Genomic DNA, 23,774 nt, shown 5'->3' on the forward strand with positions numbered 1-23,774 from the left:
TTCTCATGTCGGGGCTACAATACAAGAGGGACATTACAGACGAGCAGCATGGAGGTATTTGGATGTTTTTTGGTGTGTCTTTTTGAACGAAGAAAAGTGACCACCATTCACCCCCCCCCCCCCCCCGTAACTCAGAGAAGGCACGTAGGACTCTGAAAATTCTCCCAGCCCTTAGTCGACATGAGGGTGAGTAGATAATGGGTGAAATTTGAACCCCCCCCCCCCCACAAGAAACACCTGCACATCGCGCTGCACCGAGACACAGGCAGTAAACTGTTGTGAATGAGGGACGATTCCGATGAGGACGATAAGAATTCCCAGTTGAAGAGTAGGACATAGAGTCAAACTTACAATGCGTAAGCTGGTCGGAAAATAGTTTGTTTATCTGGAAATAACCAATTCACTCAGTACTCCTCCACCCACTCCGCTGTATCCAAACACCACTGATCTAAGGGTCAGTGACAAATAAGATTGGCAAGATAAGAAATTTAGAAATATCTTTGAAAAAATCATTTAAAAGGATGCATCAGATTTGTTAAAATATACATTTTCTATTCACGTTGTTTTTATGACATTTGAACCTTTTTAAAAAAACATTAGTAAGAAAGCCCTGAAAATATCAAATAGTGTAACCACAAAAGAATGAGAAGTATTAATTATTTTATCCACCTACAGTGGATTTAAGTGTAGGTCTACTATTTTTTTTTTCTTCACCAAACTTTAAATTGAAGTAGATTTTTGCTGTATTTCTATATTTAAATTTTAATGCAATGTATTTGACAATACTGAGCAGGACATAAACCTAAAAACATCGCTTTTCTTCTAAATAATGTGACAAATTATGTAGAAACTGTCAAGAAACATTGCATAAATAATAACATTTATTCCACATTGGAGTCTAAATTTATTTTCCTGTATATAGTCAGATTCTTTCTTGAAAGAATACTGGTTACACCACTTAACATTGGGTTGCATCCTGTCATTGACCCCTGAACAGCTGATAGGCAGAGTGATACAGCACGTCACTGAGTATGTAATCACACACAGGAAACACACACATCAGTTGAGTACAGGCAGTTCACCTCACTGTGAGCTGGGACTTATCTGAATGCTGTCAGATACCAATGCATCTTGGGCGCATTCACACCTTTCCTAAAAGCTGGATGTCCACTTGTTGCTCTGATCAGAAAGACACACGTTCACACCGGTTCTAAACAGGGAAATTAGAATTCAACATCAGACGGCACAGGTCAGTTTTCAGTTGTGGCACTAGAGGTCAGTCTAAGTTAAGGCTGCAGCATTACAACAGCTGTCCAGATGTATGAAATCAAACCTATACGTAGGTGGTCAGTTCACATGATGAGCTTTACTTCTGCCCTAAAGACAACTTAAGCAGACAGGGAGAGTAACTTTGACACAATATGTGTGAGGTGCATTACAATAGTGGTTGGAGGCTATAGGCTAGGTGGTAAACTGCATTTTACTACACTATGCAGTACATTTATCTCACTTAGATGCAGACAGACAGACCGTACATCTATTACTCTACTTGAATTCTTCTCTTAGAGGCTGTAACAGCAGATAACATTAGATATATGCAGTGCGGCTAAGGACTGATACTTGATGTTTGAAAGGGCTTCCTCCATGCAAAAGGTCATCTGTGCTGTTGTGCATACTCGTCTGCACACACACACACACACTCACACAGACACTGTCACTGTCACTGTGTGGCAGATCAGTGACAGTGTAGCTGTCAGGGCTGTTCTGCAGTTTGCCCGGGACAACACTAAAAGTTCCCCTGGGCTTCCACCTTTGCAGATTGACTGGTACACAGAACAGTGATAGTAATACCATACAAAATACTGACAAAGAGCGACTGACAGAGCCTAGTTCACACAAACAAGCTATTTCTTGCAGGTTCACACACCAAGCATATGACTCCAGTAATGTCATTTACAGCAGCAATCCTCCCTTTGACTCCTCTTAAGTCCTTTCATATCACCAAATGAAGAAAAGTGGGAGTACAATGGGTCCCTCTCAGTCTGATAGATATTTATAGACAGATATTTCACATGCTACTCCTCTGAGAATCAAGCTGCGTGTCAGGGTCACAGCTCAGTTCAGGTTTTATCAGCCACAGTGCACAACCAAAGAATATCAATGTCAGCCATACCATTTTGAATATCAGGTAGCAGGAGAAGAACTGCAGGATTTCCACTCCAGAGACACTTACAATTGGATGGAAAGTCATATCATACAGCAATATTCACCATCATCATCATCATTGTTTATTGTCAGACTCAAAATCCATAATAAAAACATACAACACTCAAAACAAATCACTCAATCAATTAATCTATCAGTTTATCAATATCAACAACATATCCTTGACATAAGAGATTTTAAGAATAATAAAAAATATTCAAAAAGAAAAAAAAACAAACAAAGACAAGTCATACCAATGTTTCCACAAAGGTGACCGATATCTCACATCACTGACACGAGGGCTAACCAGCTGAGCTGAGCAATGATGGCATTCTGAGAAACAGTATCTATCTGAACAAGTAGTGAAAAAGTCTTTTGAAAAAAAAAAAGAAAGAAAAAAGAAAAATATTATAATAGTAATTTAGTATTCTCTCCTGCAGAGTAGCCAGCCCACTTGGCTACATTTCTAATAATACTGAATTCTACTATTTATGACTGGTGTCATTGCTCATAATGATCACATATTAGGCAAAGTTTCACAAGGCTTGTTGATTTTTTACTTGTAAGGCAAACAAATAACGGTCCTCATTCTGCATCATACACAACTGAATCATTAGTTCAGTGTTAAGTCAACTTTATAATAATATTTGCATTAAAGAATGATGAAAGAGGATTTTTTTTATTCTTGGGTTAATTCATTGTGTTGGTGAAATAATTGTGCATTAACTGCAAAAGTTTTCAGTTCATTTAAAAAAAAAAGCTTCAATTGAGATTAATTTTCCAACCTCTCTTTGTTGAATTTAAATAATTATCCACCTGACTGGTCACTGTAATCTTATAAATGCACATTTGCAGTGTGTCTGGGGTGTTTTGCATCACCAATATACTCTATCCTTCGGCCTCTGCTGCAGACCTTCTACACTAATAAACATCCTTCCTCAAACTTAGATTCCCTTCCATGCCTCTCTCTTTCCTTTGTTTGTTTTGTTTGAGTTGTTTTTTCAGCTTGCATTTCTGTGTGGAACTAGATTCTAAACGCTCTTTGGGGGACAGCCAAAGTCACCTGAGTTTTTTTTTTTGCCTTCTCCTGCACAACTGTTCTATTTCATAAATTGTTTTGTTTCATGGCTCACATACAGATAAATGAACCGTAATGTACTGTACATCTAAATTCCCAAGGCGGATGGTATCATGATGCTGCAAACCAACAGGTTGTGTTTGTGTATCGTCATGTTAATAAGATAAAAACCAAGCCTGAGGTGATGCAGGCATGTAGAATATGAATCCACAGGACCGCAGTCAGCTCTGGGCGGGCCCACGCACATCTCAATGTGTGGCTGATAGCTTCAGTGCAGAAATCTGGAGTCATGCTGGCGCTAAATATAGACAAAGGTTTTATGTAAGCTGAGGTGAATCATCCCTTTCCACACATTTCAGCACATTTACTCACTCACACTGCCTAAGTGGCATGGCACAGGTGAAGGAAACACTGGGATATGTTAAACATCTTTGATACTGATTACATGAAATGGATTTAGAGAACTGACAACACAGCATATGCGTGGTGTCTGCCTCCTGGAATCACATGCATTTACATAAATGGGCATGTGTGTGTGTGCATGTTTGTGTGCCTGTGTGTGCGTTCCTCCAGGGCCTACAATAAGCAAGTTGATTTGAATGTGTTGATTAAAGCCCTGACATGATTGATTGGATGTGTGTGGAGCGACTGGAGGGTCGTCCTTCACAAGAAATCACCAAAAAAAAGGAGACAATGGATCAACAACACACAGGCCATGCAATATTTCAGATTCATCCCCTCTTTTGAAATACACCGGTCAATCAGCTACACACAGATCATCTAACTGTATTAGTTTGACCATCGGTGTGTGTAAAAATGAACAAAAAGTGAACGGGAAGAGGTCAGTCGCGGCCCTTGCTAAAATTATCCATGTGGATGAGGAACAAACACAAGCGCAGAAGCACACTAACAACATAGCCCTGGATATTGATCTTGTCTGGCACAAAATAATGAAGAGGGGAAGTTTTAAAATGAGTTATTTCCAATTAGGTCTGTGGAAAGAGGGATGGATTACAGACAAAAAAGAGGAAGAGAGAAAAGGAGGAAAGGGTAACAGAGGTAAAGAAGACAAGAGATAAATACAGAGGAAATAGGGGGGGGGGGGGTGGAGTGGAAAAAGCCAGAGGGAGATAGAAATAAGGTGAATGGGAAAAGAAGAGAGGGACTGGACTGTGGTCATCAAGGCAACCAAATCTGCTCCTTCCCTCCTCCAGAGAGATCACCTTTGACACTGCCAGGTAGCTTTAGAGAACTCATTACCACACGTGCGCACACACACACACACACAATGTACAGTACAGTATGCACTTGGAGAAGCCATGTCAGACTGATCACATGGATGGTATTGCATTGCCGTTAATGAACCCTGACAAACAAAAGAAAGGTAAGGTCATCCAAAGATGAGCCCGTCAGCCTGTTTTGAAGGATCGGAGCACGGAAACCTGTTCACACACACACACACACACACACACACACACAGAGAGACTCTCCTCTTCACTTCCTCTTTTTCTCTCCTTAAATCAGCCTGACACACACATTTCCTTCTGTTACATCAGATTAGATTATAATAATACTCAGAAGTCTCTGAAACACACACACACACACACACACACACACACACACACACACACACACACACACACACACACGTAAAAACTGTGCCCCGGTTGGAACTACTGCAGAGATTTAATTCCAGATCTAATTTTGAGTTTCATTTCCATATGTTCACCACTGCATGTATGTATACCCATGCTGATTAGATCAATAGAGCTGTCAAATTAGGATTGTTGTTTCAGATATTTTCTCACTATTTTTCTTCACAGTTTCGAGGTGAGATATCCTGTTCACACAATTAAAGTTTGTATTATGCAATCAAGTGGGCACAATCACTGGTAAAAAATCACAGGGATCATAATTTACTGATAAAAAAATATAAACAGTGTATATCCTAAATTCTCCAACATTTTCCCACCAGCTTCTGTTAAATGAAATTACTGTACTAAAGGTGACATCTAGTGGCTGACATGGGTAATAATATATTGTAGTAAGTAGAAGTAAGATACACTCACTCAACATTTCATTTGGCATTTCTGGCTTCATTCATGCAATTATCCAATCACGTGACAGCAATGCAATGCATGAATTCGTTCCGCTTAAGATCAGGAGAGCCAGTATTGTTCATATAAAAAAAAAATCAAAAAAAAAAAAAAAATACTGAGCGACCGACTGTGCATGGAAACACAGTGTTGATGACAGAGGTCAGAGTAGAATGCCTACTGTAGACTGGTTGAAACTGAAGAAGGCTATAATTGCGGTGAGCAAAAAAGCAACTTCAGCCCTGGGGTGGACGGGCCACAACAACAGGGGATAACATCAGGTTCCAGACCTGACAGCCAATATTAGAAATCTGAGGCTGCAGTGTGCACATGCTCACCAAAACTGGTCAGATGAAGACCAGTTGACTCCATGGGTTGGGTCCAGGCTGGTGGTGATGTAACGTTTTGGGAATATGTTTCGACACAGTCTGATACAGATTAATGTTACTTTGAATGCCTCCATTTACCATCTCCCAATGGTACTTCCTCCCTTTGGCAGGTTAATGCTTCATGTCACAAAGTAAAGGTTGTCTCAAACCAGTTTCATCAACATGACAATGTCAAGTTCGGTCGACTTCAGTTGCTTCCCAAGCTATTATCTGAACCCAATGGAAAACCACTGGGATTTCATATAGTGGGAAAATTGCATCACAAATGTGCAGCTTACAAATCTGCAGAAAAGGTGTGATGCAATCACATCAACACGGGGCAAAATCTCAAAGGAATGTTTCAAACATCATGTGGAATCAATACCACCAAGACCTGAGGCTGTTTTGAGACTAAAGCGAGGCATCAAGCACAGTATTTCTAATGCTCAGTGAATGCAGTGCCCTTGCAAAGCGGTAGGGTATATGGCACTGAACCTGTCATTATCAATACAGATACAGGACTTATTATTAATCTACATTTTCATTTTCATTTAGGGATTATGAATAATTGTCATGTGTCGGTGGCCTGTGGATGTCAATACAGCAATCTATAAAGTGGAACAATATCACCCATTTTGTCACAAATACTAAAAGAGAAAGGCGCTATTTGACAGACATGACTGAATATGCATCTACATACTGGATATGTACATATGCAAGTGAGGACAGGGTAGTCTACAACACTGTAACTGAAATAATGAGGGGGTAAAAAGTACAAATGAAAACAATTGTTTCAACAGAAACTGTGCACATGGCTGTTTAAGAAATAACCAAAGTCCATATTTTTTTCATAAAAGGCCATTCTTTAATTGCAAGTTGTTCCAGGGAAGCATTATGGTCAGTTACAAATCTGGAATGTCTGGGAGGGAAAACATAAAGCAAAGGCACCTTAAAGAGCAACTGATCACATTTTATGTGGTAACTGTTCAATTTAATACTGCAAAGTAAATAAAAGTCAGATAACATGGGCTTGGAAATACTTTGTGTTTAGTTTGCTATTTAGTGAGATGTTCTGTGAACTGTGCAGAAAGGGCAGTTACAGTCCTGACTGTACACATTTCTCTGTGTAAATCTACATGAGGATGTCTGTGATATCTATCCATCTTTCATTTTGTTATTTGCATCTGTGCATGTCAACAAGTCTAAATCCTTGCATAATGCGATGATACATGATAAGCTTGTAAGGCCAATACCACGTGAATACAGGAATTTTAAAGCTGGGGTTGGATGTTACCTGATGTCAGACAAACTGAAAAATGAAAAACAGAATTTCAATCCGAGGATTCCTGGGAGTGCAGGGGTTTACTTGATCTGAATGCTTTTGATGCGAGCCTCCCCTTCGAAGCTCATGCACGAGTACTTCTCCGCACCAAGGCGGTTGGGGAAGTGGATATTAGAGCCATCAGAAAGTGTGACGAGGAACTCCGTAGGGGTGAATTCAATGGTGATCTAGACAGTGGGATAAAGGTGAGAGACAGAGAGAGAAGGAGAAAGAAAGTGGAGACAAAAACGTTAAACCTTGAACTTCTCCGTTCCGGGATTTCATCTTTGTACACAACACAATTGATACCTAAATTAACAACTAGTTATCAGAAGTACAGTGACACATATTCTCCAGCAGAGGTCACTAACAGAGAGAGTCATGACATGGATTGCATGTGGCAGACAGACAGGCCTCACCGTGAACTCCTCTCCTTGCTGGAATGGAAAGCCCCCCTCACGGTGCTCCTCACACCAGTTGCCTCCCTCGTAAGAGTTGCAGACCACCGCGTTCTGATCTCCGTGAGCGTCAAAACGAGGGTTCATGTGCATTGTAATTTCCTGCTCGCTGGGGCCAATATTCATACAGAAACTGGTGGCACAGATAAATAAAGACGTTAAAAGAAGTAATCAAGAATCTCAGCAACTGCATTTTCTAATCATCATTAATCATTACTGAAGAGGTAAATAAGTAGTTATTAACTGAACACAGATCCCGCTTCCATTAATTTATATAAGGGATGACTCGTGGTCATTTCAATTACTGCATTTCACAGAGAAAATAACTGAAGAAACTTTGCCACCCATATACATTAATATATTTTGGTCCTAATGTTTCAGCCTTATGGTGAACCTTCTCAAACAATCATATTTCACATCACACATTTGGTATTGATATTATATATATCATTAGATTTAAACGAGACAAATAATCAAACTTGAAGACCATCTGTCTAACAAGCATGAAATGTGTTTGTTTGTTTGTTTTGTAAAATACTGTTAATGTAATGCTGAGCACCGATAAGAACCATTATTATTATTATCTTGTGTTGTATGTTGTGATTTGTGACAGCGGAAGGCTGTGAGTTTGTGTTACTTCTTTGATCAGCTTGTCTTGTTGTCGCAAAACGAAAATTAAAAATTAAAAAGAAAGTAAAAAAAAAAAAAAAGAACCAAAAAAACGTATTCAGTTTTACAGTTTCATATGAGCACTTACTTTGAAGCATCAGGCTTGGCAACTCCAACAACAGTCAAGATCTGTCCAACCTTGAAGGACATGTTCTTTACAACCATATCCTGTGCAGGAAAAGATGGCAGGAGGTAAGGTAGGATAGTGAGACAGTACATTATTGTTTGGTAATACTACTGGGTTTTACTAGATCCTGTTCTTATTGCACCTACAGGCAAAGAAATAAATTAAAACACCACCAGAGTAGCCTCAGCCAACCCTCCAATCATTACTCCATCCAACACATGTTTTCAATTTTACAGCCATTGATGGCCTGCTCACATATTCCACTTCTTCCCTGTTCCACTTGCCATGGCCCTTTTCCACTACGCCAATTTTGGCAGAGGCTGGAAATGTTGAAAACGACGAGGACCAGCCATTAAACCAAATGATATTTTACTTGGTGCAATTATGGATAGCAAGTACACAGTAGGGAAAAAAGGACTGAGCACAGCAGAAATTCTCTGCTCGGTTGAAACTGTACATGTCATGGGAATACTGAGCTGTGTCATGATTAGGAAATTCTAATTGAGCAATCTATTGTGAAACACAAATCGCCACTGGGGAACAAGGAACAAAACAAGTACACACATAGACCTATAGGTTTACAGTTTTTCACATTCATGTTAACTACATGTGTCAAAGTGGTAGGAAAAAAAAGCAGAAATACAAGCTCCTGAATCATCATGAAACCATCATGCAATCACCACAGAAGCAGAACAGGGAATGATTCACCAATGCAAATGCACGTTTGTAAATCCCACATTTTTCATCATATGAAGGGAAAAAAATCAACAGATGTGACTTTTACTGTATAGCATTTCAAAGGTTGACACACCCTGCCCACTTTTTCAGCGGATAGGAATAATATCTTTATTGAGGTTTATGCACTGCAATTGTTGGGAACCACACTTGCTGATGTTAAAAATGTTTGGTACAGTTAACAAGAGACCAAACTTTCTGACTGAAAATACCTTTAAAGCATGTTTATTTAGTTGATAAGGTTCAGGGTCAGAATGATTAGCACAAGGAGACAAACGCTGCTTCCATTGGACTGAAATAGCGATGTCTCCCAGTGAATGTCCACAGGCTGAAATAGTATCAAGTTGCTGGTGGTTTTAGTTCTCGCAGAACACGAGAGGCACATTTTGGAGTTAAAAAAGGTATTTGAAAGCGCAGCCAAAACGAAATGAAAAGTCAGGGAGTGTAGGGTGAATAAGATGACATGGGTATGACATTCTTTCCATGTTAGAGTCCAGCTGTTAGGTGCGTATGCAACACATGGTGCACGGGCTGGAGGAGTGGGCTGGGCTGAGGTCACATAAACTGCATACTGCATTGTATAAGACTGTGTCAAGATGTGGCTACCAACAGACACGTATACCAACAGGTAAACACAGGAATCACAGTTCAGTCACATCTATTTCGACCTCAGCATGATTACTTTATTTCATTTCATCATGTAATTTGATTTAGGCCTGCTGCCCCCACTCTCCTGTGTTCTTTCCAAACACATGTTTACCCCTGTGGCCAAGAAAAGAAGCCAGAACGATACAGGGCCTTTATTGTAATCTACTCAGTTTATGAGCCTGAAGTTTGTCAGCCATAATGCATCGCTGCCAATGTTCAGTTCAAGATACTGAGAATGAGAGGGAGCATGATTGGAATAATATGAACTAATGCTAACAAGCAGTTCTACTGCGCCCTGATTAAATTACCACGAGAAGAATATAATGACATAAACAGATAACTAGCTTATGAATTTGCTGCAGCTGAAAAGCCATGCACATGCTGTTATCCAGTTAAAAGGTGACTAGTGTGCAGTGCAGTGCAGTATGCTCAGTAGTGAATATTTTGACCATAAAAGGAAGAAATCCATAAAGCCAAGAATCTCACATCTAAATAAAAGATACTGTAGATTAAATAAGCCACTTAATAAATAAATAAAGCACAGCTCAGCTGGTCCAGTTACATTAGCAGGGCACAGAGTGAGTTTGCACATTTCAACCACATTTTCAAAATATCACCTAACACTGCTTGTCCATGTGTCATTAAATACAGAGCGTAAAGACATGCAAGTGCCATCAAAATCATACTTACTTTCATCATCTTTGCAGATATGGTGTCGAGGAGTTCAGCTGAGAAGAAATGAGAGTGCTGCAGGCAGGGCCTTTCCTCTCTGCATCTTGACTAGAGAATATATTCAGCGTGGGAGGGTCCTTCAGCCTGACTGACATTTCAAACGGCGAATACAATCCATACTATCTGTGAACTTCAACCAATGGAGTCAAAGTGAAGTGATATACCATAAATAACTAATTTAGCGCTTAACAAGAAGTAGAGAAATGAGAATCATTTGTGATAGATTATTTGTTGCCATGAGACTGACACTTTGTAACTTGGTGTGGTTCAGTCTGACAGCAAAGGGGAAGAGTGGCCAGTGACAGACAAAAATAGAAATGTATTTGTTGCCAAGGAGACGGCCAAATATTTAGAACAGCCTCTAGCCCTAATGCCCACTTACTGTAGACGGCCTGTAACTTATAGCAGGATCAAATGGCAGAGTCTGAGGCCAGTCTGACTGCTGAACTACAGTAAAGTAAACTTAGAGAAGAAGGCCAAAGAGAATCGGTGAGAGTGAGTCAAATCCTCAAAATGGATTTAATCTGACTCACAGTAAAAAGGATAGACTTTCATCTGTCAAAGAAGGAAAAAGCCACCACATGCTGACAGACACTAGATTCAGTGCACCCACAAACTGATTCTACAAGTCGACTGCACGGATGGATCACAGTTTTTCCAAGGATATTATCCTACCTCAAAGACTTTGGGGCAAAATCTCCTATAGGTAGGTGTGTTTGTTTGAGTTTGTATGAGATCTGCAAAGGCCATGGCATGATATGATTCACATCATGTTCATACTCAAACCATTCAGTGACCCCTCATATCCTCATCGCACTCCTTACACTTCCAAGGTTTTGAATTATTAATTCTCTATAGAGGTTACAATGTGTTAGAAACATTTTTCGAAACTTACACTGCCAGGCTACAGCCAACAATCATAATTTTAAGGACAATGTCAACACTGTAGGTGTATTCTACCTTACAGGATTTATAGTGCATAACTGTGACAGTATTCTCCTAACATACTGTAAAACTGAATATCATCACTGCCTCCACCTAGATACAGTTTTTCCATCAATCACAAGCACACTAATGCATCCTGAACTGCATAGGATTTTCATCATATTAGCCAGTCAATTGCAACCAAAACAAACTAAAGTCAAGTCAACTTCTCCTTGTGTAAACACAACAGCTGGGACACAAGAGTGTAAACCTTAGATTTGACCACTAGTCCATAATAATAATAAGCAGAAGCCTACCTCATCTGAACTTCTGAAGGTCTTATCTGTGGCGTCAGACCCTCCAAATCATTTAAATCCAGGTTGCTGATGAGGTCTGGCTTTGTAGCCAGTGTTGATGAAGACTTCAGGCGTCGGTGCTTCATTGCTGTTCCCAGGAAACAGATAGAAAGTAGGCTAATGGTGGAAAAATCGCGGGGCTGCTAATTTGCTGACCTGCTCACTGTACAGTGGAGATAAGGATGGAGCAGGTGAACAGGTGTCACAAGACTGTGGCTCTCCACCTCTGTTACATGCTAGTGCTCACCTGAGCTAATGTTAATAGAGATGCTGTGGCCCTGCTATCCTCAACCTCTGCTATGTCAGTAAACCGTCTCTCGCTACGATAGCGTTTGCTAATGCTAGCAAAAAAAATAAAGCCCAGAGAATAGTACTTCTGAGTCGTTTTCCTTTGACGTATTTTCTTTTTGCTGCTACATTGCTCCAACTTTCTTCTTCTGCTCGTATTCCGGCAGGCTGTACGTTATCCAGCGTAATTTGCTCCAACTTTTCTTTCCCTCACGATGTTTTTAAAAGGTCCTTTGCATACATCCATGGTCCTTTGCCGCTAAATTTCCATGGTTACCATGTGACGTGGTCTCTGACCTGACCTGACCCCTGCCGTCATCCTCGTGCTCGTGAAAAGCAAACTAATTACGATGTGTTCATTTACAAATAAAATAACTTTCATCTCAATTTCGCTCAATTTGGTGATTTTATTTTATCTTATCTTTATTTTTATTTTTTTTAAGAAGAAAAAAAAAGAAGCCAGGTGGGAGTTTGGACGCCCCCTAGAGGTCGGAGGTCACCACGCACCGTGGGGCGCTGTTAAGAGACCACCTCGTCGGGATTGATCAGAACAAGATTCTTATGTTGGTACCTTACAGTCTATGGTTGGTACAGTGACAGAGCCACTGGATCCCCTCCATGTTGAGGTCAAGTATCCAGGCCTGTTACATTCTCTTGATGCCTACGCCTCACATGCACTTGCCAGCTTTTTTGTCTCGTCTTACCATTACTATGACTGTAGACTAGTGCCTGTGGTTTTTGTGACACTGTACTCTCAAATGTATTCATTGGTGTAATCACTGTAAATGACAGGTTTATTCACTGCAACCCTATATCCTTCCATATGTTACTCTTGACGGACACAGTCTGATCACGTTACTAGAGCCAGTTGAATCAAGTCACTGATGCTTGTCTTCAGAGTGACTTCTGCCTCTGCACACATCTACTTGAACTCAATAGCTTTATCTTATTCTGCACCAATCTGTTCCTCCAGGATGTCTTCTGCAGCTACCCCTGCACACAGGCAATTTGCATTCCAGACTCATCTGTGGTTCCCCTAGGTCAAGTAAGCTAGTGATTTCTATCGAGGTATCCCTAGAATTTCTTGAAGACTCACCTCTGCTTGGAGAACCTTGTCTCTAAGACCTCTAAGACCCTAACATGCCTAACCAGCACTTACTATGCACTTTTAGTGTGCTTCTTTACCTAATCTCCTTGCATTTATTGGATAGGTGTAAGATTTAGTACTTACACCAAGGTCTCCTACTGCCCGATTGGAAATTGCCTTGGATTAAAGCACCTGCTAAATGAGTAAATGTAAATGCAAATGTAAATCCCAAACTTTATGCAGACCTAACACCTAACAATAAAATTAACCTTACAACAATCCTTAATGAAAACAAGCTAATGCAGAAATGTCTTCCACAGAAATTTAAAACTTAAATTGAAACAAGACAGAAATACAAGCCCACACAGTGAAAGCGTATGTCCTATTTGGTTATGTGTTGCTTTTCAGCATATTATTTGTAACAATGAAAATCTGTGAGCAAGGTGTGAGGAGGCTCAGTGTTTCACATTATATCTGCTGATTAACACAATCATGACCTCTGTGTCGTCTAATTACTAACAACACATCTGCTTTTACATTATACTCACTGACAAACAAGCATATAATCCAATTTTCAAGAGCACATTTGTGCGATTTCCTGTACTTCAGCTGTTCTGAATGTTGGCTCACAAACACAGTGTCTGTGTTTAGCTCAAACAGCTGGCATGTCTCCGCGATCCAAGGAATTGACAGTGTCCAAGCCAAAGATCAATCTATATTGACCTCTAGTGTGCATTCATTATCACACACTTCCACTTAAATGTTTGTGGAGAGATATATCAGGGTGGCTTGCAACTGTCTAGTTCTTGCAACAGAAATTCAATGAGTAACAAAGATGTGATATGTTTTCCTGTGCCCTAAGACCCAGTCTCAAGACAGTCAGCAGATGCAGAGACCTTTCACATAAAAATTGGAACAGCACACACACACACACACACACACACACACACACACACACACACACACACACACACACACACACACACACACACACACACACACACACACACACAGTAGCACCGCAATACATCTTTACACATATACATTTTACACAGAATTGAACAGATAAAAATAATTGTGGTTATCATTATCACACTTACTAATCTGTAGCCTATTTATGTTGAATCTTTGACACCTTGCTTGTCAATAATAAACCAGAATTAAAACTATCTTCATAGCTACTGATTTTTTACAAAATTGAATACAACTGAAGAGCTTTTACTGCAATTACAGGCTTTGATACTGGGTGGAGTAGATAGTTGAGCTGAGTGTTATTGAAATAATCAGTTTCCACTGCCCTCCAGTGGTCAATCTCAAGAACTGCAACACAACATTAATTTAATTGCTGACATTTAAAAATTAAAGGCTGCATAGACTACTAATAATGAAGGATAATAATGAATTGACACAAGTTAACTGAAACCCTGGTTACTGATTGTAATAAGTCATCATTACTTGTTTTAATCATCAATTTATCTTCAACTGTCATTAACTCATGTTTACAGCTGTAACTCTAACAGATGAGTATGAGTTTTGAGTGAGTTTGTGCAAAATGGTGACAGCAATCAGGTCTGTGTATGGAAGGGTCAAAATGCACATTACAGTGGTGTTACATGTCACATACACAGCAGCTTGCACAGGGTTGCATCAGGGAGACAGTTCCTCGTCCACCTTTGGCTCCTGTCAGTCCGATCAGATAGATTCATCCTGTCTGATATGCACTGTGCTAACTTTATCAATAGATGTTGATTTCCTTAAGTAGATACTATTCCTATGACATTACACTATGTACCTTTTGGTGTATACTAAATAATATGTTTCTATTGTAGGCGACCATGAGTCTAGTCTATTTACATCTACTGACACTCAACAAATGCATACATTTTAGCCATAATCTTGACTATTACAAATCTCAATCCACACTTCCACAATGAGATTATAGTACCAAAGCAGTCAACTTTTCATGTCACACACGCACACACACACACACACACACACACACACACACACACACACACACACACACACACACACACACACACACACAAACAAACAGCAATAACTCATAATCTGGTTGCTTTTAGTTCTAAAATGACTATTATTTTTGTGAGACATACATTTGTTACATGAACAAGAAAAAAGAAAAAGGTAATTTAAATGGCTATAGGAAAACTGGTGAATAGCACTGGAAGGAGATTACATTGTTTTTCTTTTGTATTGCGCCATCTGAACTTACACTGTGATTACATCTCTACACAAACACATAGGCAGGCCTGTTGGCCCTGTGAGGGACGGGCCCACATTGTAATCATATGAACGACCCCCTCACTGCCACTGGTCCGCTGATAATATATCCACAGAGTCTGAGTCACCATTGGTGAACAGAAATGAAATAGGCGTACACATACGCACCTTCCTCATAAGTATGAATGAGGTGGTGGTGGTAATTTATTTTCAAATGGCTTGAATGCAAACTGACTGCACATAAATAAGGAGCATGTTATTGTATGTATGTTAGCTCATTTATACTATTTGACTCTAACTTATGTATGAGGCATAGCTAAATGCTGTCTGCTCAACGATAGCGTGTGCGGAGCTCGCGGTGCACTGACTACCGACCGAGTGTGTGTTTGGTTGCCAACCGTCACCACAATAATTAGGACAGCTTGGAAATTTATCACTGAAAGGCTGGCATAGAAATGGCATCAATAGCAGCGGCGCCTGAGCCAGGTGTGAGCCCGGGCTCCGTACCGCTGGCTGACGCCTTAGTCCCGGCGAGTATCTTCGCTCCGGAGCGGGGAGGATGCGGGGACGACACCGGGGACGAGTGCTTCGATGAGGCGGACATGCTCAACGGCGAGCCCGAGGACCGCGGGGTTGACTTTACTAACAAGGTAAAGCTAGGCCCTGCGTGTAGGTACAAGCTAATGGTAGCTAGCTGCTCTGCTCTTGGGACTGGATGAATGAATGAATGAAAAAAAATGTGTTATTTGTGTATAACCGTGTAATTACCAGCCACTGCATGCTGCCCCACACTGTAACTATTGAGTATTATTGTAGCAAATTATAATGCACGACGGGTTGTGTGGACTCGGGGTTATTGCTTTTGCTGACGATAAGTAAAGAGCTAGTTGCGGCTAACACTGGCTAGCCCAACCTTAGGTTTACATTAGTCGCCTTTATCAGTGAGAGAGCAGACTGCACCATATGTTACCACAGCATGTCTCACTCAGGCTAACCAACTCTTTTGATGCTGTTACTGTGCAAACTCAACAACTAAAGCTGCACGAACAGCTCTGTTGTCAAACAAACCAAAACACTGAGTTGACGGTGATGGTGAGTCAACCAGAGACAAAAACACAGGCTCGTGAAATTCAGCAAAACAACATAGTGGGGTTTTCCCCGCTCAACAACTATGAGGAAATACAACAACAGCCTATACAGTACACCTCTGTCAAACTACTTGGTTTAATAAAGGTAGCTGTAACTCTGACATGGGTTTGTGTATAAGAGTGACAGCCATCAGGTTGGTGTGGACAACAGGTCAAATTGCAGACTACACAGGTATTACATGTCCCATACACTCAGCTTACACGGTGTTGCATCAGGGAGGAAGTTCCTGGTTCACCTTGCCTTCTGTCAGTTTCATCAGATAGTAATTACTTTGTCAACAAACTTTGATTTACGTCAGTAGATATTATCCATCAGACATTACACTGTGTGCTAGTGTAATGATACTAAATAATGATATGCTCCTCCTATTGTAACACCATAGATGCATACATTTTGGCCACAATCTATTATCTACAACAAAACATAAACCACACATTTACATTTTTGGTTAATTCCTTCAAAACCCACCATAATATACCGTTGTGCTTCATTTACTGTTTCCAGTAACAAGCTTTTTAGATCCATATAAGCAGACATAATGGTTTTGTGCTGACACGTAACCTTGAGGAGTTTCATGGGAAGAGAGACAGCTGTGTGTGGAGAACAGCTTTTGAACTCACCATTCCCTCTAGGTCTACTTTGTGCAGAAGGGAAAATGTGATTCATACTCTAAAGTTCAGTCACAAGGAACCACACCTGATACATTTGCCCCCCAACTTTTGAACTCCATGGATAAAATATAGTATTCAATTACCCATCAGTCCTAGAGCAACCTTCGTGATGAAGTAATAACTCTCTGTTTCTTCCGCCTCTCCTTTTCTTGGACCCCAATAGCTGGCCCTCGTTAGCCCAAATGGAGAGCAGTATGACTCATTACTGCGCCAGCTACGGGACAGGATGGAAGAGGGATGTGGCGAGACCATCTATGTGGTTGGGATGGGCTCCGGTGAGAGACACATACAAACTGTTTTTTTTTTCTAAAATGATAAAGTTACAATAGTGTATATGAAACTAACTTTTCACTTAATTAATAACAGATGAATTAATCAATGCTCTTACCTCTTGTTTTCCTCTGGTGTAGATGGGGGTGACTGGGGTTTGGATGAGAAAGACATGGAGGCCTCAGTGGCCACGGTTCACTCCATGTGCGAGCAGCTGGACGCTGATCTTATCCCACTACGAGAGCGCAACGAGACCGCTGGACTGGTTCGTGACTATCTGATTCGCAGGCGTGTGGGTGAGCTGGACTTCCTGGAGGTCAGGTGAGTGCTCACTCAGAGATGAGAATATAAAAGGTTCATGGTTTTTGTCGAGTAGTGGATTCCACGCGATATGCCCACAGCAACGGAGATAGTTCCCGTTCATTTACCAGGTCAGCTGTTCTTCTCAGGCATTTCCAGTTGTTTTCCAGCAGTGAAACTATTTTGTCTTCCCTCTTGGTCCTTGTTTATCAGATTTAAAAAATCACACTATAAATAGTAAAGGTTAGCTTGGTTTTTTTTTTTTTTTTAAGTATATTTTTTGGCGTTTTTGCCTTTATTTGATAGTGCATAGTGAGATAGACAGGAAAGGGGGAGGCAGAGAGAGGGGGAATGACATGCAGGAAAGTACGGCCCGACGTGGGATTCGAACCGGGGACGCCTGCGTTGAAGACTGTAGCCTCTACATGGGGCGGCCGCCTTAACCACTGCACCACGCACCGCCCCAGCTTGGGGTTTATTGACACTGACCACATTTCTGGATGGATTGACAATCTTTTTTTTACTACAATTTCATCAGGTATGATTTGACTTTCCTGATACAGTTTAAGTGATATGTTGGTGCTCCTGTATCCCTCAGGGTTGCAGTGGTGGGTAATGTGGATGCTGGTAAGAGTACTCTATTGGGAGTGTTAACTCATGGGGAGCTGGACAATGGCAGGGGCTTTGCCCGCCAGAAGCTCTTCAGGCACAAGCACGAGATGGAGAGTGGCAGGACCAGCAGTGTGGGCAACGACATCCTGGGCTTTGACCAGGAGGGACAGGTGAGAGCAGAGAGGTCTAGCTGTTGGCTTGACCCTAACAGAACTGCAGCTCTAAAACCACATTATCATCATAGAAAGCGCATAGAAACCACAGTCAATATGATGTAAAGTAAGAAGCAGGCTGACACCCTTTATGAATTGGAACTTAGGTTATCTTTATCTGGTTTTTTTTCTTTAATTGTAGTTCTATAAAGTAAACACAGCTTTCCCTATAAACTGGTTAAGAATTGTTAAACGAAAAAGTGCTTAATGTATAAGTGCACAAATACAGTTCAAGACATTGAATTGACCTTTTGGAGCACCACATAGAGGAGGAGACTGTATGAATGCTGTGAATGTAATGGCGACCCCTCTCTGTCTGTCCCCAGGTGGTGAACAAACCAGATAGTCATGGAGGAAGCCTGGACTGGACCAAAATCTGTGAGAAGTCATCCAAGGTCATCACCTTCATCGACCTGGCCGGCCATGAGAAGTACCTCAAGACAACTGTGTTTGGGATGACTGGACACCTGCCTGACTTCTGCATGCTCATGGTCAGAAAGGGGACATTTCTATTTCAAAAAGTCTGATTGTACTTTATATCTGTTTTTCCTATGTCTATATGCAGTCTGTTGTCAATGAAGTATAGGAATTAAATTCCACCCCCCTTCCCTCTCCAGGTGGGCAGTAATGCAGGTATTGTAGGGATGACCAAAGAGCACCTGGGCCTGGCCTTAGCTCTGAATGTGCCCGTCTTTGTAGTTGTAACGAAGATAGACATGTGTCCGGCCAACATCCTACAAGGTCAGTCCCCCGGCGTCACCTCTTGTGTTTGTAATTAAAAGCCTAATTAATGTGTTGCACACCTTATCGGGCTATAATTTTTGTGGTTTTAATTCCCTGCTAACAGAGACATTGAAGCTGCTCCAGAGGTTACTGAAGTCCCCTGGCTGTAGGAAGATCCCCGTCCTGGTACAGAACAAGGATGATGTTATAGTCACCGCTTCAAACTTCAGTTCAGAGAGGTATAAATGGTGCTACATCTGTACAATATTGATCATTTATGGTAATATAGTTGATGTTTATATGCGTGATTAGTACATATGTTATTTATCATAAGGATCTTGTTCTTTCTTTATTGTCGTTATAAAAAGACATCAAGATCATGTTTGGTAGCAATCCTCTTAGCATAATAAAGAGTCTATTATAGTACATATCAAAAGTCTGCTCCAGCCTGATTCAGAAGAGGAATGACACACTACTTTGTAATCTGCGTGTGTATGTGTGTGTGTCTCCAGGATGTGTCCCATCTTTCAGATATCCAATGTAACTGGAGAGAACATGGACCTGCTCAAGATGTTCCTCAACCTGCTCTCCTCCAGGACATCCTACCGCGACGACCAGCCCGCAGAGTTTCAGATAGACGACACCTACTCTGTACCGGTACGTTGACCACCGACAAACTCTCAACGCCAAGTGCGTTTTACTTTTGTCTCCATCTACCAAATGCCATGTTCTGTTTATATCTCAGGGAGTGGGAACAGTAGTGTCAGGAACTACTTTACGTGGACTCATACGTCTGAATGACACCATGCTACTGGGGCCGGATCCCCTGGGCAGTTTCATCCCTATTGCCGTCAAATCGATCCACCGGAAGAGAATGCCTGTGAAGGAGGTTAGAGGTGGCCAGACTGCCTCGTTTGCTCTTAAAAAGGTAGGAATGGCTAGGTTTATCATGTTAAGCCGGCTGCTCATTGAGTGAAAATGAATTAATTTGTATTTCCAAATATAAAGGAAGTTCAAACATAAAATAGTAATTAACTATACAACTTTAACATAATATAATACTGTATTATTTATGAAACTTGTGGAACTTTTCTTGTAATCTTCTGTAATATTGTTTTTTGATTTTTAATTATTTAAACCACAGGCACTTTTCAGTCACTACACATGTATATATGTACCAGCTGTATAAACTACTACCACTAAAATCATGTAGTGCTGTTTGGCAGGTTCAGTGTTACCAGCATGGTGAACATCATCTGATACAGTCCAAGCAGCACGGACTTGAATAGAGAAGTTGTGATGATTTTTCAGCACTGTGGAATAGTAACATTTATGTCTACTCCTCGTACAGATCAAGCGTTCGTCCATAAGGAAAGGCATGGTGATGGTGTCCCCAAGGTTGAGCCCACAGGCTACTTGGGAGTTTGAGGCCGAGATCCTGGTGCTTCATCATCCCACTACGATATCCCCAAGATACCAGGCTATGGGTGAGTAGTAACGACACTCAAAGGCACATGTTGTTGATGACTCATCGTTTCCTTCTCAATTCTCATAACCTTGTTTTTCCTGTTGTCTTTCCGTGTTTCTTATCACCACTCAGTCCACTGTGGCAGCATAAGGCAGACGGCCACCATCTTGTCCATGAACAGGGACTGCTTACGGACAGGGGACAAGGCTTCAGTCCACTTCCGATTCATCAAGACCCCAGAGTACCTGCACTGTGACCAGAGGCTGGTGTTCAGAGAGGGACGTACCAAGGCTGTGGGGACCATCACTAAGGTAGCAAAGCCCTCAATACAATTAGGAAAGTTTACAATGTGCCACAGTATATTCAAAGATTTTGTATAATCAGCACTAAATCTCTAATTGGATGGAGTTACTTAATGTCTCTATCAAAGGGAATCTGCTGACAACCAATTCCCACATCAGAACAGAATAATAGGAAAGAAAATTATTATCGATCGAGAATATAAGTAGCTGACACATGCTTAACTTGTTAACAGAAAATGCACAATATGCCTCACATAATTACTTAATCTACTCCCTTGTGAATTGAGGCTCATTTATTGACTCCAATTCTTTTCAGCTGCTGCAGTCCACCAATAATTTGCCATCAAATTCCAAACCTCCACAAATCAAAATGCAGTCTACAAAAAAGGCACCGCTCCGAAAAGAGGACGGCACCACGGCGGCCGCTGACGATGTAGCAACAATAGCACAGTCGGGAGGATCAAGCACGACACAACCAGTGAGTCACAAGTCAATGGAAGCAATGAATAATATAAGACTATTAATATTCTAAAAATATATACAAGGTGTTGTTTATTCTGGTGTTTCTAGATGCATTTTCTTCTCTTACTGTGTCACTTGTCCTAACACTCCTGTGTCCTCCTTCCTCCCTTTTTTTTCTGTGCATTATCTTTTCCACCACCCATTACATCCTGCTTCATTTTGTTATATTTCACCCCCAAACTCTCATTTATTGTGTTGCCACATTGCTCCTTTACACTCTCCCCCTCTCCTTTGCTTGCGTGGCTGGCTTCCAAAGGGAGAGGGAGATGAGGACCCTCAGATAAAGGAGGGCAACAAAGAGAACAAGGTAAAATGGGGGCATTCGAAATGAAGCAAAACATGAATGGCGAACCTGAATGTAGTGTAGTGTTTGTAGCACAAAGCAAGATTGTGGAGTTCTCCCTCTTTTTCAAAAACACACTGCCTGATGATACTACATTAAGTTGTGACTTAAAAACGTGTGGCCTTATCAAATGCTTTTGTCGTCTCTCCTTGTAGCCAAAGTCCGGAGGGGGTGGGAGGAGAAGGGGTGGCCAGAGGCACAAAGGAAAAGGCCAGAACAGCAGCACCAACTCCACGGCAGCTCCCTCCTCATCGGGGATCGGCGGCTGCTGAACTCGTCCCTTGCAAATCTCCCTCCCCGCGATCACTCCACCAAGTGTCTTCATTCCACAAGCCACAAAGAAAAACTGATGTTTGGAGAAAGACACTCTCCTCGGTCTTATTACTACTTGCCTTTTTACACCAGGTCCTATTGTTTTTATTTTTAAAAAGGGAACACAAAGGGGTATGTCCCAAAACTGAAAGGCATACACCCTGAATACATTTTAATGTCAGCTGCCTTTACTGTTTTTGAATGGTTTGGGTAGTGGAAAGTAGTGCGGTTTCTGAGGTTAGCCTCACTCAGGATGATGATGATATATTTAATTTCATCCATCTTTAACGTGCGTCTATGAAACCTACAATCCAGTCCTCCAACTGAGTGTCAGTGGTGGGGAGGGAGGCAAAACCCAAAGTAAGGGTCCAGCACCAATATGAGCAGCTATAAGTGAACTCCCCCACGCATTCCCTGTGTTTATTTGCAATGAAAAACAGTTAATGTACTATTTATACTGCATATGTAAATTAGCTCTTAGTTGTGCTATGATTGGAAAGATGCCATTGTACAAAATGTATGCAAATCACAAATGAATGTAGCAGAGGCCACATAGTGATTTCAAATTCTAGATCTATGGAAAATATAAGCTGTTACATTTTATAATTGTCAGTTATTTATTTGGCATACATGCAGAAAGTTGACTTTTTGGATGGTCTTGGATCTTTCCATTTACTCTCATCTGCGCTTTAAGGTTCAGTAGTATCCTTCATGCTTCCACTGTTAGTCCTCTATCTACACACCTTATACCAGTAGTGTTAGTACAAACAGAAACAGCACATGATCCCGTCACTCCAACAGTTGCTCATGATTTTAAAAAGACATGCAGTACTTGCAGTGCTACTTGTAACTTGTCGTTAGGCCTGTTGCTGTTAACATGTTGTGACATTTAAGAAAAAAAACAAAGACAAAAAACAACAACAACCACTTTGCCGTTAAAAACTGACCATTAATAAAAAGGCTTTACTGAACTTTTCAACAGTGCTTTCTCTCTGTGTGCCTCAATTTTTTATTATGTGTTCAATATTATGTTATCTGTCGGTGTGGTTATGTTCTTTTTCCTAAATATACTGCAACTCATTTACATAGCTGGACACAGCTGGGTTTTCTGTATCTCAAGAGGTGGTCACTACATTGTGATTGACACCGGCTACAGATGCTACAATCATTTAAAACCAGAAATTGAAGTGAAACTAACTTTCCCATGTGCAGAGAAGAATGAAAAAAGACTTCACTGAAATTACATGACAGTTTCATCTAGAAGAGCTAATTAGCTTGGCATGGCTAACCAATAGAACACAACTGTTGTTACTGTATACAGTAAATACCCAAAATCAAAAACCATGAAAAGTTAAATTCTAGATTGTTGATTATCACAATATAATCAATACATAATATACAGTATATGTTTTAACATATGAACCCTATCAACTCCCTACTTACAATCTAGCACTATCAATCATGGTCCACAGTTTAAATTAGTAACAGAAATCCCTGTTAACTCATGCATGTGCAATTACAAGTTGGCATCGGAAATTGAGAAGAGTGGTAATT

At 40.8% G+C, this 23,774-nt stretch overlaps 2 protein-coding genes across 2 annotated transcripts; one reads left to right on the plus strand and one right to left on the minus strand.

Moving 5' to 3' along the window:
- Positions 1–6,874: 6,874 nt before the first annotated feature.
- Positions 6,875–10,618, minus strand: lgals2a (lectin, galactoside-binding, soluble, 2a). Its single transcript, XM_083977177.1, has 4 exons — positions 10,396–10,618; positions 8,284–8,363; positions 7,488–7,659; positions 6,875–7,256 (listed from the first exon to the last, which is right to left on the minus strand). Exons 1-4 carry the CDS (start codon positions 10,402–10,404, stop codon positions 7,110–7,112), a joined length of 408 nt encoding a protein of 135 aa, XP_083833303.1. The 5' UTR covers positions 10,405–10,618; the 3' UTR covers positions 6,875–7,109.
- Positions 10,619–15,565: 4,947 nt separating this feature from the next.
- On the plus strand, positions 15,566–23,757 carry gtpbp1 (GTP binding protein 1). Its single transcript, XM_083977346.1, has 13 exons — positions 15,566–15,986; positions 17,320–17,431; positions 17,567–17,747; positions 18,325–18,508; positions 18,877–19,041; positions 19,168–19,291; positions 19,398–19,512; positions 19,786–19,930; positions 20,019–20,201; positions 20,625–20,760; positions 20,874–21,052; positions 21,360–21,521; positions 22,064–23,757. Exons 1-13 carry the CDS (start codon positions 15,792–15,794, stop codon positions 22,178–22,180), a joined length of 1,998 nt encoding a protein of 665 aa, XP_083833472.1. The 5' UTR covers positions 15,566–15,791; the 3' UTR covers positions 22,181–23,757.
- The last annotated feature ends 17 nt before the right edge of the window (positions 23,758–23,774 follow it).

Source organism: Trachurus trachurus, assembly GCF_905171665.1.
Source record: "Trachurus trachurus genome assembly, chromosome: 8".
Classification (NCBI taxonomy): Eukaryota; Metazoa; Chordata; class Actinopteri; order Carangiformes; family Carangidae; genus Trachurus; species Trachurus trachurus.